The following is a 15547-nucleotide window of genomic DNA, read 5'->3' as shown; positions in this document are numbered from 1 at the left end:
GATAAATCACCTGGACCAGATGGATTACACCCCAGAGTTCTGAAGGAGATAGCTGAAGAGATAGTGGAGGCATTAGTGGTGATCTTTCAGGAATCACTGGAGTCAGGGAGGGTCCCAGAAGACTGGAAAATCACTAATGTAACCCCCTGTTTAAGAAGGGAGTGAGGCAAAAGATGGGATATTAGAGGCCGATTAGCCTGACCTCGGTCGTTGGTAAGATTTTAGAGTCCATTATTAAAGGTGAGATTTCAGAATACTTGGAAGTGCATGTTAAAATCGGGCAAAGTCAGCATGGTTTCATCAAGGGGAGGTCATGCCTGACAAATCTGTTAGAATTCTTTGAGGAGGTAATGAGTAGGTTAGACAAAGGAGAACCAATGGACGTTATCTACTTGGACTTCCAGAAGGCCTTTGACAAGGTGCCACACAGGAGGCTGCTCAGTAAGATAAGAGCCCATGGCGTTAGAGGCAAGGTACTAGCATGGATAGAAGACTGGCTGTCTGGCAGGAGGCAGAGAGTGGGGATAAGGGGGTCCTTCTCAGGATGGCGGCCAGTGACTAGTGGAGTTCCGCAGGGGTCAGTGTTGGGACCACAACTTTTCACTTTATACATTAATGATCTAGATGAAGGAACTGAGGGCATCCTGGCTAAGTTTGCAGATGATACAAAGATAGGTGGAGGGACATGTAGTATTGAGGAGGCGGGGAGGCTGCAGAACGTGGGGAATGTGAGGTCATGCACTTTGGTAGGAAGCATAGAGGCATAGACTATTTTCTAAATGGGGAGAGAATTCAGAAATCTGGAGTGCAAAGGGACTTGGGAGTCCTAGTCCAGGATTCTCTTAAGGTTAACTTGCAGGTTGAGTCGGTAGTTAGGAAGGCAAATGCAATGTTGGCTTTTATTTCGAGAGGACTAGAATATAAAAGCAGGGATGTGCTGCTGAGGCTTTATAAGGCCACATTTAGAATATTGTGAGCAATTTTGGGCCCCGTATCTCAGGAAGGATGTGCTGGCCCTGGAAAGGGTCCAGAGGAGGTTCACGAGAATGATCCCAGGAATGAAATGCTTAACGTATGAAAAACGTTTGAGGACTCTGGGTCTATACTCGATGGAGTTTAGAAGGATGAGGGGGGATCTGATTGAAACTCACAGAATACTGAAAGGCCTGGATAGAGTGGACGTGGGGAAGATGTTTCCATTAGTAGGAGAGACTAGGACCCGAGGGCACAACCTCAGAGTAAAGGGAAGACCTTTTAGAACAGCGATGAGGAGAAACTTATTTAGCCAGAGAGTGGTGAATCTATGGAATTCATTGCCATAGAAGGCTGTGGAGGCCAGGTCATTGAGTGTATTTAAGATCGAGATAGATAGGTTCTTGATTGGTAAGGGGATCAAAGGTTACAGGGAGAAGGCGGGAGAATGGGGTTGAGAAACTTATCAGCCATGATTGAATGGCGGAGCAGACTCAATGGGCCGAATGGCCTAATTTCTGCTCCTATGTCTTATGGATAGCAAGAGTGTGCGGGCTACAGCAGGCATGCACAGACCGCCGGGTCCTGTAGTTTGCTCGCAATGGCCACCTAGAAATCCAAACACAGGGGGTCTGCTAAGCAGGGTAAGCTGGAGGGAAGGGCAGAAGAGCAGGGCAGGCTGTAGGGCCTGCCACACTTATCCACATAATATTCCATTTGGCATTCCTTAGGCTATCTGACCAACCCATCTGTATCTGCCTATAATGTTTGGGTCTCCTCCTGACTATTTGTCACCCCACCAATATTCATCTCCATAGGTTTTGGAAGGTTGAGCACATAATGAGCCAGGGGGAAAGGGATGAAGTGTGTCACTGTGTCCACGCTAACTGATCCACTGTCCTTTTTGTTATTTTCAGCATCATCAGAGCCTGTCCACCAGGAGCAATTACAGATGCCCCCTCTCAAACCTGAGGGCCCTCAGTTGTCACCTGAGTCACACCATTTCTGCGAGGCAGGCACCAGCGCAGATACTAGCACATCAGTGGGCATTGGATCATCGCCTAGTGTCCCAGGGCACAGTGGAGGAGCTGGCAGAGACAGAGTACCGAAGGCGCCAGCAGTTGGAGGACTGCAGGGGACTAGGCACATACTGAGTAGGGGCGTGATGATGTTCCTCTGGAGTTGTCCACGACGCAGCAGCTGCAGGAAACATGCGGGAGCATCTGGAATGTTGCATGAGACTATGCTTCGCTTGGTGACTGTGGTGGAGGAGTCCATGCGGAGCATCAGTGATGCAATGAGCATCATGGCAGAGCATCATGCTTCCTCCATGGAGAGAGTGGTGACTCTCATGGAGAAGGGCTTCCAGGAGAACAAGCAGCTTCTCCTGGGGTTACGCTTGGACCTGCAAACCCTCACAGTGCCAGTGGCCACAGCTGGTCATTGCCAATGTGGGAGATGGTGTTGGCTTCAAGCTTCCCAGCTCGTTGCCCATCCATCAATGGTGAGCAGGGACATCCGGGATGACCTCACGTTGGCAGAGCAGCTGCCTATCGTATCTGCGGGCTCCCCTCATGGCACTCTGGATGAGGGCACCAGCTGCTCCATCCTTCTCCCAGTGACTGCTTCATCAGGTGAGACTGCAACAGCTGGGGAAATGCCAGCTGTGGACCTGGCAGATCCCTTCCAGGTGAGGCCAGCACAGGCTCCATGGGCCAGACGACGGCCGCCAAGGTCATCAAGGCCAATAGGACAGCAGAGTCAGCAGGCTGTCTCAGAAGCCACTCTAAGCGATGGGGTGGCACCAAGACGTAGCACCCATAAACGTAAGCATAAGGCACCTTAGGCACACCACGGGTTTCTCACTGGTGCTCTTGTGTTGGCCCAAGATTAGGGAATTATTATTTATTTATGGCTGAAAAACATTTTGCTTTCATTTTGTGTGACCTTATGATGGAGAAAATTAAAACCCGATGTGTTACCGTGGCTGAGGGTGGCAGCTTTGTTCTGCATTTGTATGTTTTACACACGTCAGGAGTGTTTCAGTGGACATTGAGGTTTATGTCCAAAGCCCTTAGTTGCTTAGATGAAGTGCCAGATGTAGCACTTAAGTGCTGACTGCGGAAGTGCCAGGCAAGGCTGGTCCTCCTGATCCATTTGTGTGGAGCTAGCCGAAGGTTTGTTGTATTAAATTGTCCCTGCCTCTTTTGTGTAGTCCCAGGTCAGCGTTTAACCCCTCATTGTTCCTCTGTGCCTCCTTATCCTCAGAATCAATGCTGGACTCAGTGTGTGCAGCCACATCCGCTGTGTCAATGACTTCATCGTCCACTGCGTCCCCCCTTTCCAGTGCAAGATTGTGGAGAGCGCAGCATGCAACCATTAACAGAGAGACGCGATCTGGGGGGTTCTGGAGTGCACCACTTGAGCGATCCAGGCATCGGAAGTGCATCTTGAGAAGACCGATAGCTCTCTCCACCACAGCCCTTGAGGAGACGTGGCTCCTATTGTAGCGCTGCTCAGCTTCTGTTCTTGAATGGCAGAGAGGCGTCATGAACCACCTTCTGAGGGGATAGCCCTTGTCACCCAGCAGCCATCCATCCAGCCGGGCTGGAGCATTGAAGAGCCCTGGCACCTGGGAGTGTCTGAGGATGGGGGCGTCATGGGAGCTGCCTGGGTACCTTGCACAGACTTGTAGAATCTGCATCCTGTGATCACACACTATCTGTACGTTCATGGAGTGGAAGCCCTTCCTGTTGACGAAGGCACCGGGCTCACCTACTGGAGCCTTGATGGCCACATGTGTGCAGTCAATTGCACCCTGGAGCTGGGGAAGCCAGCAATCGCCACGAAGCCTCTGGCTCGCTGTGTCTGGTTTGCCTGGTCCCAACGATAGTGAATGAAGGTCAATGCACATCTGAAAAGAGCGTCTGTGACCTGCGTGACACAAGTATGCACAGCTGATTGGGAGACACCGCAAAGAACACCCACCAACGCCTGGAAGGAGCCAAAGGCATAGAAGTTGAGGGCAGCTGTGATCTTCAGAGCCACTGGCGTGGGGTGTCCACCCACACAGTTAGGAGAGATCTCAGGGCCAATCATCTGACAGATATAGTTGACTGTCTCCCTTGACAGTCGGAGCCTCCTTCGGCACTGCACCTCAGTCATATTGAGGTAGCTGCTTCGCTGCCTGTATACCCTGGCAACAGGATAGTGGCTTCTTCTGTGGCCCCATCTACCTTGGACTACCTCTTGGCCCTGTGTCCCTTGTGCTTGTGCCTGTACTCCCAAAGGTGGCAACCATGGAGGCTGATTTTGCACTCCTGGCTCCTCCTTATTCTAGCCCTCCCTTCCTACTCAGAGGAGCTGCCTTCAGTGGACATGTCAGAACCCATACCCAGGCTAAAGGGAGGTCTCCGGAAAGCTGCAGATCTGATAAAGATTACTGATTGCAGAGTGCTGACCTGAAGGTTAAAAGTGCACAGAAAGCTACTGGAATTTGTTCTGAACTGCTACAGATCACACAGGCAAGTTTAAAAAACTTTCTGCAATAAATACTCAAATGCCAGATTGACAACCCCACTGAGCCCTCTTATCCTGCCCATGGATAAGTTTTATTACAATGTCTCTTATCTGCCTGCCCATTGTGCCCATGCGCCAATCCGAAGATCGCACGGGCGCCTGAAAATCAGCATCGAATGCTGATTTAAGGGCCTTAACTAGCCCGTCAATTAATGGCGGGCGTGTGTTGAACTTCATCGCGCGCCCGCGCAGCGAAATATCGCAATGGCGCACGGTGACGTCGGAATGCTCACCTGATGTCACAGCGTGTCATTTTACATGAAGTGTGGGGCCCGCCCCCTCCACACGTCAAGCACAAAATTCTGCCCCATGGTTTTGAACAAACAAAAGTAAACTTTACTGTACAAGGTCAGAAAGATAAAACAATTTACAAATCTGTCTGATACTTTAACATTCAAGGTAAGTATGAAGTCCAATTCCATGGATTTCTCAACACCCCCCCCTCCGCCACCCAAGCACCTGTCACATTGTGAGCCAACCAATCTCACTTCATCTTTCTCACAAGCGTTTCCAATTTCCACATTTGAGGATCCTGCTTTGGAATTCTCTCCAAATGTCACTCCCACTCAGACAGGTCCAACTATGGCCCACTTCACAGGGTTTCAATCCTGCCTTCCGAAATTCCTTTTCCCTGGATGCCTGAGTAGACCTAAACACTAGCTTACAAGCACGCTTTCAGATCTATAGCTCAGCAGCACACCACTGTTCCAAAGGGTTACCTTTGCCCCAATGGCTCTCCTTACTTAAAGTCTGCTCCCCGCAACTCTTTCTTTAAGTTGGAGTCTGTTTCTCAGTTCCTTTCTTTTAACTTAACTGGGACTTGTTTGTCCCTTTTGTCTTTGTGATACTTGTTGGCAGGCAGACTCCCCAAAACTGACTGCCTCAAGAAGAGCTTTAATTGACCCTTGAACTGATCTGGTGATCTATCAAAACACTCCCAGACTGTCCCCACCCTTGTTACTAGGCAGGAACCAATGTAACAAGCATTGGAACATCCTGTACCTTAAACATTACAATCTCATCAGACTGCTAATTTAGCACCCAGGAACACAAAGATAAGTAGATTTCATGACACACATGATACCACTTTTGATGACCTCTTCCATCACTTTACTGATGATTGGCAGTAGACTGATGGGACAGTAATTGACCGGCTTGAGATTTGTCCTGCTGTTTGTGGACATTTTCACATTGCCAGGTATGTGCCTGTGTTGTAGCTGGAACAGTTTGGCTAAGTACGCAGCTAGTTTTGGAGCATAAGTCTTCAGTACTATTGCTGGAATGTTGTCAGGGCCCACAGCCTTAGTATCCAGTGCCTTCAGCCATTTTTTGATATCACGTAGAGTGAAGCGAATTGGCTGAAGACTGGCATCTGTGATGCTGGGAACCTCAGGAGGAGACAGCGATGGATCATCCACTCAGCACTTCCAGCTGAAGATGGTTACAAGTGGTATTCAACATGGAGGAGTACTAATCCATCAGCTGAGGGGGTATGGGGCTTGGGGGTAGATGTTAATCAGCACAAGGTTTCCTTGCCTATCTTTGACTTGATACCATCAGGCTTCATGGGGTCCAGAGTCAATGTTGAGAGCTCCCAGGGCAACACCCTCCCAACTGTATACAACTGTGCTACCATCTCTGGTGGGTCTCAGCTGTTGATGGGACAGGACCCAGAGATGGTATGGCGGTGTCTGGAACATTATCTGTAAGGTATGATTCTGTGAGTATGACTATGTCTGTCTGTTGCTTGACTGGTCTGTGAGACAGCTCTCCCAATTTTGGCACTAGCCCCCAGACGTTAGCAAGGAGCATTTTGTAGGGTCGACATAGCTTAGTTTACCATTGTCATTTGCAATACCTAGTTCAATGGGTAGGTCATCTGGTTTCATTCCTTTTTGTGGACTTTGTGGCAGTTTGACACAACTGAGTGTCTTGCCAGGCCATTTCAGAGAGTAATTAATATTCAACCACATTGCTGTGGTTCTGAAGTCACACGTAGGCCATACCAGGTAAGGATGGCAGATTCCCTTCCTTAAAGGGCAATTGACAATGGTTTCATGGTCACTATTACTGAGACTATCTTTTTAATTCCAGACTTATTAACTTAACTTCAATTCCACCAGCTGCCATGGAGGGATTCAAACCCATGTCCCCAGAGCATTAGCCTAGGCCTCTGGGTTACTTGTAGGGTACCACTATACCACCACCTCCCCATCAGCCATTTCCTCAGCAAATGAAATTTCTGGTGTCCAACAGAGAATTTAACCAAAAACTTCTTTTTAAAGGTGACATTTTCACAATAATATGATTAGACTTATCCACCAAATTATTTGTTGGTTTCATTATATAATTTTTACTTGAAGACCTCAGCTTATCCTAAAAGCCTGGGCTTGGATCTGATATTTTTGTCCAGAGCTGTGACTCTGAACTAAATTTAGATGGCATAGTCTGAGCATATACACTGCACCTTTCCCAGCACTGGTTAGCTGCCCTGATATGCAATAGTTTTCTTCAGAAGTGTCTAGTAGCATTTCTTAAAGTAATGTGGTGTTTAAGAGGCAGCTTGACAAATACATGAATAGAATGGGAATAGAGGGATACAGGCTCCGGAAGTGCAAAATGTTTTAGTTGATGGGCAATATGATCGGCGCAGGCTTGGAGGGCCGAAGGGCCTGTTCCTGTGCTGTACTTTTCTTTGTTCTTTGTTCTAATTTTGAAAAACAAAATGGCAAGTTTCAAAAGCTAAATTGAGGTAAAATTATAATTTTCAAAAAGGGACTCTGCCAGTGTGTGAGAATAAGAGAAAATGATTGTGGTAGCTACACAATAGTTGTAGTATTTCTTTTGTGTGTGGTGAAGTTTAAGCTGTGTTGAGTGAAGTTAGGGGTCATGTTGGTGAGGTGGGGAGTAAAGAATGTTTGTTCATGCTAACGCTCTACCTTTCAAAAAATTTCTGGATTTTCAATTCAGCTTTTGTGTTTTGTTGACAGTCAGTAAAGGTCAAACTTGATAGTTTACACCTGTGGGACAGATATTCTAATTTCTAACACATTTAATACATTGGAGGGTGAAACATTTGCCGAGTACACAGCACCAAGTGGTACTAGGCATTGAGTGGACTAACCAATGTTCCTTAAAGGCACTGCTTAAAAAAAAGTTAAACTTCAGGTGTAGAAATGATTTTTGAGGGATCAGGAGAAGAAAGACTTGCATTTATAAAGTGCCTTTCATGACCACAAAATGTCCCGACACTTTTCGTACTTTTGAAGAGTAAAAAATGCGGCAGCCAATTTGTGCACAGCAAGATCCCAGAAACAATGTGATAACAACCAGATAATCTGTTTTTGTGTTGTTAACTGAGATAAATATCGGTTGGGACACTGGGGCAATTTTTTGAAATAGTGCCATAGGATCTTTGACCTGAGAGGGCTGGCAGGGCTTTGGTTTAACACCTCATCAAAAAAACGACACCATCATCAGCGTAGCACTCCCTGAGTACTGCACCGAAGTGTCAGCCTAGATTTTGTTCTCAAGTGTCTGGAGTGGGACTTGACCCCACAACTTTCTGACTCAGGAGCAAAAGTGCTATTAGACGAGCAATGGATGACACTAATAAACAATGCTTTCCCAGGCCCCTTAAAAACCAATGTCACTGTCCTCTCCTGGGATCACATCCGTTCCATTTCATTTGCCTGCACCAGACAGGTTCTGCACTGGAGCCATCAGAGTTACATCACTCATTACATAACGAGTCGCTCAAAATGTATTTCTTGAACTCAGAATGATATTTGTTCTGCTTTTCATATCATGAAAAGGAGCTTGTTATTCCTTGGTAGTCATCACTACTGCAGTGGTTTTCTGCTGTTTCTCACAATATCTCAGTAGTTATTGAACCTTTTTAAACATATCAGTCTTTGCTCAATGAAGCCTCAATCACCTTTTGGCTGCAGATCCTGAAAAAGATCCAAGATCAGTAACCAGGCACCCATGCACTAAAGGAGTCAATCAAGCATCCTTACATCAAAAATAGCACACTATTGAAACAGCTTTACAGTCTACATATTAACTGCCTTATGCCCCTTCAATGTGTTATCAATCACAGAAGCTTGAGCCAGCCTAACTGCAGGTCAGTTCTGAACCACTGCTGACTGATAAATGTTACCATATGTAGTTAATCTTGTTTGTAGTGTGCCCTACAAGAACACCTTCTGGCCCCAAGCTTCCAATTTCTTGGATGTGTTTCAGTGGATAAAGGATTTATTCTTCAAAATGAACATATACTTGGTGTACATTCAGGTTACAGTTAGACTTGTACAAGAGAAGTGACTCCCTCAATAGTTATTACAGGATCACCATTTGTCTACCTTAGCTTGAGGTTATGACCATTTCATGTTGAATTTTTGGCACCCCATAAAAGTAGATGAAATGCCACGGATATAAGTAACTTTGTCCTGATCCTTCAGAAATAGCAGATATCCCAAAATGGATGATACTCAGGTTGTACCTCAGATGTTGAGGTCAGAGCACCAGCAGTACTGAATCAAGAAATCCCAAAAGGTTTACTGGAACCAGAGGAAAAGCTGAAATTTGAAAGTATGTGAAACAGACCGGAGCTGAAATTCTATAGCAGTTATAACTTTTCCTAAGCCTAAACTGGGGGAAAAGTCTGCAGTATTTTTCCTTTGCCAAAGTCTATTTTAATTTGGTCAAACCAACCATGCCAGACCCACAATGACTGCCATCAAGAAATTCTTACATGATTAACATAATTGTTGCCAGTGTTGGTGGTCATGTTGTTGGGATAAGCTTCCTAATAGAGGACTTCACAGAGTTAATTCTAGCTTTGGTGCAGATTGATCATTCAGCCAGAAATTCTCTAGAGATGCAGAGGTTTCTGACCAATAATCCAGGGACCTCATGGAACCAAAAGAGCTAGTCCACAAATTCACAAGTTCTAGATCAGGGAGTCTGTGACAATAATGCCCTTGGGTGTAATTTGGAGAATTAATACCAAATTCTGGTCCAGTTTTCTCCCAACACCCAAACAAAATAGATCTCAACTCATTTGTCGTCTTATAACAGAAAAAGAAAGAAGCTACACTTGTGTAAGCATCCTTTTATGTTTTGAGTAAACCAAAGTGCTTTACAACCAATGGGTAACTACTGAAGTACAGTTATTGTTATATCAGCCAATTTTCCCTACTAATGACTACTTCATTCTCAGAAGTCAGACAAATATTTATCTGAGATAAAAGGCTTCATCTCCTTTCTAGCTTTAGACTGCAGGTGAACAGCCAATAGTCATATTTCTGTCACTGGAGGTGAGAATGAATAAGACCATTCACAAAAAGCAGCAAGCTTTACATTTTCTGACATTGTGTTTCAATGGAAAGTAATAACAAGGATATTTAGCTTTGGAATGACCCCATAACAGGACTAGCAAAACTTAAGCAGGCATGTTCTGGGAGACCTATTGGGAACTGTGGAACTACTTTAGGAACAAAAAAATAAAATTGTGGTGAAACATATAACAATGCAAAAAAAAAGTTGCCAAATTCAGGTGAAGTCTCCCACTGGAACTCTAAATTAGAATAGAGTATTCCATTCTAACCACAAGGTAGTGTAAATAATCTGAATCCCCATCTTTTCTTTGCAGTCTGCTGCTGTCCCTATTATACAGCATAAGACAGGAAATATTGTACATCTCTTCCAAGACTGCAGAAGATTAAAACTTGAAAGGGCCATCATTCCTGTGATTTTACTATTGGATGATGGATGTATCAAAACTTTTAAGAATAAACGAGTAAATGTACTTAATTTGCAGACATGAGTAAACACATCTAATAGTAGTGGAATTTTAGTGCACCTTCTGTTGTTCTATGCCTTTTTTTTAATGCACCAAAGACTTGCCATGCGTTCAAAGTCTCTCTTGCCTTGTGCTGCTGCACCATAATTACTTCAGGATGTTTTAGCCTGCTGCTTTGTTAAAACTGACGAAGGTCAAAGATAGTTGTCCTGAAGGAATTATGCTTTAATACAGAAAGCAAGGAAAACTTAAAACATAATGCAGTTTTACAAAGGTTCAACAAATTTTTAAGACTCAAAGAGGACACGACCAACTGTAAAACCTTATGATAGATCTATGGAGAGATCAATCATCTTTAATAAATAATTATTTAACCCTTTTTTTGTAAAATGTTCTTGAAATAACATTAAAAAAACTTACATTGAAACATAAATTTTGCAGACAATTTTTGGCTTGGCGAGCGGGGGTGGGGCCTGCTCGCCAAGGCTTAAAATGACGCGGGGTGACATTGAGCGTGCATTCCGACGTCAACGCGCATCATTTACATTTTCAGTTCGGCGGGCACGCCCGCCAAACTGTCAAAGATCTGTTACGAGCATTAATTAACTAATTAAACCTATCAAGAAAACTGCCCATCAAGCCTTAAGGTTGGCGGCATGAACTTTCATGAAGGGCTTAGAAATTAAATAAAGTTTTTCATTAAAGTTCATTGACATGTCCCAGCTCATGTGACACTGTCATATGAGGGGTCATGTCTTAAAATTTTTTTCCTTTATTAAAATTTTTCAAACATAAAACTTGTCTCCCTGAGGCACCTCTGTGCCTCAGGGAGATTTCTGCGCTCTTTCGGACGCATGCCCGAAAGAGCGCACTCCCAACTCAGGGAACCTGCCCCTTGCCTGCACAGGGAGCACACAGTGTTTCCAGATGCGCGTCACGCTGGGTGGGTCTTAATTAGCTCGCTCACGTAAAATGGCGACATGGACCCAATTGGGTCCTTACCCACCCCCACACAACCCCCCCAACAGGGGGGCAAATTCTCCCCTTTAAGATATATATTTATGTCTCATTATTTATAATGAATACCGTAATCATTTAATTTCCATTCCCTATTTATGGAGGCTATGTAATGAAAAACAGGCTCAGATTTTTACAAAATGACAAAAGATTTTTCACTCAATGGTTAACTACCCTCTTTTATCCTCCTCACTTTACTCTTGTCTATCAAATCAGCGAAATTCATTTGTTCTTATCTAAACTGTATTAATTGCTTAAAAAAGCTAACATCCATTTCCATTGTCCTCATAATAATTCAATGCATTTTAATTCACCTGTATTCAATTGGTGCAGCTCAACAGACTCTCTGTTAAAACACCTTACCTCTGCTCCTGTGTGGCACCATCCATTATTGGAGTCATTAATTCAGATGTTCGACAAGGATGCAGAACAAAAAATGGTTGGCCAAGTAAATGGTGCTCCTAGACAAATAAATAAAAAAAGGATACTTAAGAACCAGATTATTGTTTCCTAGCAGTTTTACCACAGGAAACCACAGTTCAACACACGATATCTGTGCTAGCTCCATATTTGAGCTGGAATCCCTGTTGTTTCCCTGTATCCGTTATGCACATCCCCAAACTTTTCAAGTATTCTTTGTGTTATTGCAGGAATAATGAACATTTTCAATTTAGTCAACTGCTTTAGAACCAAAATTAGTTTAAATGTGCAATGCAAGGAAAAAGGCATTAGAATGTATGTGGCTGGATTAAAAATAAAATGAGGAGTCAAAACAGTCTTAAAATAGTAAGCTGAAGGAGGTTATAAAGACATACCTTGTGGCAAATAGAAGAGAGATTAAGAAAGCAAAATAATAAGAAATAACAACAAAAACAGAATGGAAAGCATATTTAGGAGGATGAAAGGGTCAGTATTTTTATACAAATCTGCAAAGCATTAGAAAGACTCAAAAAAACGACATATACTAATTACAATAGAGGAACATGATTCTGCAGATTTCATGGAATTTGGAGATTGAATTTTGAAGGTGCAGATCTCCTGATTGCTGTAATTTAGGTTGAAGATCAGCGGAAACTCTAGAGAAATATAAATGCTGATCTTTCACTGAAGTTACAGCAGTTAGTCATAATTAGAGCACTGTATGCAGTTCTAGGCATTCCATTATAGAAAGAATATTAAAACCATGGAAAGCATAGAGTGAACATTCACTAGAATTATGTCAAGAATGAAAAATGGAGAAGTGTGTGAAAAATTATGCTTTTTCATTGGAGCAGAGAAAGTTGTATGGAGCAGGGGAATCCAGTAGAGATTTTCAAAATGTTAAAAGGTTTGAAAGTGTAAATGACAAAAAATAGTTTCTACTGGTTGGTGAATTGTTAACAATGGGCTCAAACTCAGCATCACTAGAAGAATGGAAAGGTAAATTAAATCTGAGAATTATAGATTTTTATTAACCAGAGGTATTAAAGGACATGGGACAAAGGTGGGGATATGGAGTTAGATCGCAAATTAGCCATGAGGAATAACAGATTAGGCTTGAGGGGTAGAATGGCCTATTCCAGTTCCTATGTAGGTGCGTAGAAGTAAGATAACAAAAATTAGCAGAACCTAACACTTAGTACTTGTTCACACAACCAATTTGTATCACACAGCCTATCAACTGCAGGAAGTGGATACCGCATTTTGACTGGACACAGTTAGTTGAAAATAAAATCCAGATTGCCAATTGCTTATATTAAATCGTTAAGTCAATATTTTATACTATATGAAACTTCCATACTTCCAATTTCTTCATTAAAATACATACTGCAAATTCATAACCTACACCACACTATCAATCATGTAAGGTGATATATGTAAAATAAGCAACAGCATCAACAACTTTCATGCAAGTCTACAAACCTTAGTATAATGCAGCAAACAAAATACCTGGGACTAATTGGACCACAGGCTGCAGGGAAAAGAAGGTCTACATAGCATTTCCAGACTCTTTAAAATAATTTACCTTACTGCTTACAATTATATTATGAAAGGGGAATTTTAAAATAGTTCTGAAAATATTGTAATAAACTACTCTTTAATCAAAAGAACATAAGAAATGGGTACCCATTTATTTAAAAAATCTACCAAAACCAGATGTGACATATTAGCAACAGAATATTCAAAAAAAATCCCCAGATTAGACACTTTAACAACTGCTTTAAGCTAAGTTTACTATTTTTAAATCAAATAAATTAAAGAAATTGCATTTATCAACTCATCACATCTTCCAAAAAATCTCAAAGTGCTTAAAATCCAAAGATTTACTTTATAAAGTACAGAAATTACTTGTTCTGTAGGTAAACAGTGAAGCCAATTGAGCACAGCAAATTCCCATAAAAGCAAGCTTTTTTGGTAAGTGTTGACAAGGACATATTCTTGTTTTTATTTACATTTGTTCAGGAATTTTCGTCAAGTCTGCACATCTAGCTACCAGTCCCCACTGTGATCATCCTCATCAAATAGAAACACATCCTTTGGTAAAGGCAGAAAGACTGGTGCACTGTTAAAGTTAGCAGCAGTTACAACCATAAGGTCTGTGCCAAAAACATCAACAATTTCAGATAGGCTGTAAAATCATAAGTTTGTGAATCTTGTATTTTAGCAGTGAGGTTAAATAAAGATTCCAGAGGGATTCCCAGAAAGTTGTTTAAGTCATTTGGTCTCTGGTTTATTTTCTAGAAGTGTCAACTTCTTACCCAACCTACATCCGTATGGTTTCTAAAGTAATAATTGAACTTCTCCTTTGTGATATGTTGACATCCTGGGTTCCTTCCCAATAAGTATTAGCACAATCCGATTCTACTTCAACCATCTATCTTTCAATATAGTCATTCACTGCTTTCCTTGCCCTGAGCAGCAAACATCCCCAGAGTAGGTAGTCTTTAAAATGGTGGTACATTGGCAAACATTGAAGACACGGAACACTGGTTATGGCCAGGAAGACTTTGACAAGGCCAGCAAAAATTAAAAATTCCTCAGAGACTTAAGTTAAATGGCTTTAAAATTTGGCCGGTGAGATGTTTTGACCAAAAAACTTCAATCACTGTAAAACAGGGTCAGCAATTTTTCCAAGGAGTTTCAATAAAACAAAGAAAACACAGATGCAATGCTGTTCCCAAAAGCTTGGCAGAAGTCCAACACTTCTGAAAATGATGGAAGAAAAATAACTGAGGGAATAGCCCAAGGCCAGGATTAATAAATGATTCAGAAAGCAATGGTCATGTGACAGACATCACAACATAAAAATGTCTTAAAAGGGATAGAGCTCCTATGAATTCCTTCCACTGATTAAACAGGAAACAAAGGAAGTGAATTTTCGTATATTTTTGGCATATTGGAAAGATGGAATACCATTTTAATTCAAATGAGATAATTCAGGTAGAAGTTGTTTCCCTCATCTGTCCACCTTTAAAAGACTTTCAAGCTTCCTTGCACTTTTTGAGCCTCCCAGCAATATACTCACCAAGTCTTTGGTTGACTTTATTTGCTTATTGCTACCAGCCAGGGCAGTAGATATAGATTTCTTGGTCCTACCTGCTATTGCACTTGGGATAAGCTAGATTGATATGCAAATGGTGCAGCAGCCACCCATATCAATTATCAAATTCAAAATGAGGAGGTTTGTCAGCTTTGCCAGTTAGCGATTTCTTCAGTTTGGGTGCATTTTTTCTTTTTTTAAACAAATTTTTGCTACTGAGTACTGAACTTGATTTCAAGCATGTCATGTATTTGTAATATGTTATATTCAATGCACTAACCAACTATTTGAAGGCACAGCTATATACTTTTAGTACTTCTGCCTAATACATCTGACCTAGTTCAGAAAACCAGGATGTGGAAACGGTTTGGGTAGAGATGAGAAATGGTAAAGGCAAGAAGTTACTTGTGGGAGTCGTGTACAGGCCCCCTAACAGTGAGCTTGTCAGAAAGGCACAGCGGAAATCATGGGAGATTTTAATATATATAAAGGCTGGAAAAGTCAGATGGGCAAAGATAGCCTAGATGAGGGGTTCATAGAATGTTTCTGGGATAGTTTCTTAGGACAGCATATTCTGGAGCCAACCAGGCTGTACCAGATCTGGTATTGTGCAATGTGATGGGATTAAATAATGACCTCAGAGCGAAGGCACC

General features: G+C 42.6%; 1 protein-coding gene across 7 annotated transcripts in view; it reads right to left on the bottom strand.

Annotated features, from left to right (window-relative positions):
* The window catches only part of atg10 (ATG10 autophagy related 10 homolog (S. cerevisiae)), a 294562-nt gene that overhangs the window by 39918 nt on the left and 239097 nt on the right, over window positions 1-15547 (bottom strand). For all 7 annotated transcript variants that reach the window (XR_005942884.1, XM_041186996.1, XM_041186998.1 and 4 more), the window contains one exon: window positions 11738-11835. Coding sequence is in view for 6 of the 7 variants with exons in the window: in XM_041186996.1 (XP_041042930.1) it covers window positions 11738-11835 (98 nt within the window). In the remaining variant the exon portion in view is untranslated. The remainder of the gene's footprint in view (window positions 1-11737; window positions 11836-15547) is intronic.

Source organism: Carcharodon carcharias, chromosome 4, assembly GCF_017639515.1.
Source record: "Carcharodon carcharias isolate sCarCar2 chromosome 4, sCarCar2.pri, whole genome shotgun sequence".
Classification (NCBI taxonomy): Eukaryota; Metazoa; Chordata; class Chondrichthyes; order Lamniformes; family Lamnidae; genus Carcharodon; species Carcharodon carcharias.
The sequence above is the reverse complement of the archived record's forward strand: the minus strand, read 5'-3'. Positions and strand labels throughout refer to the sequence as shown.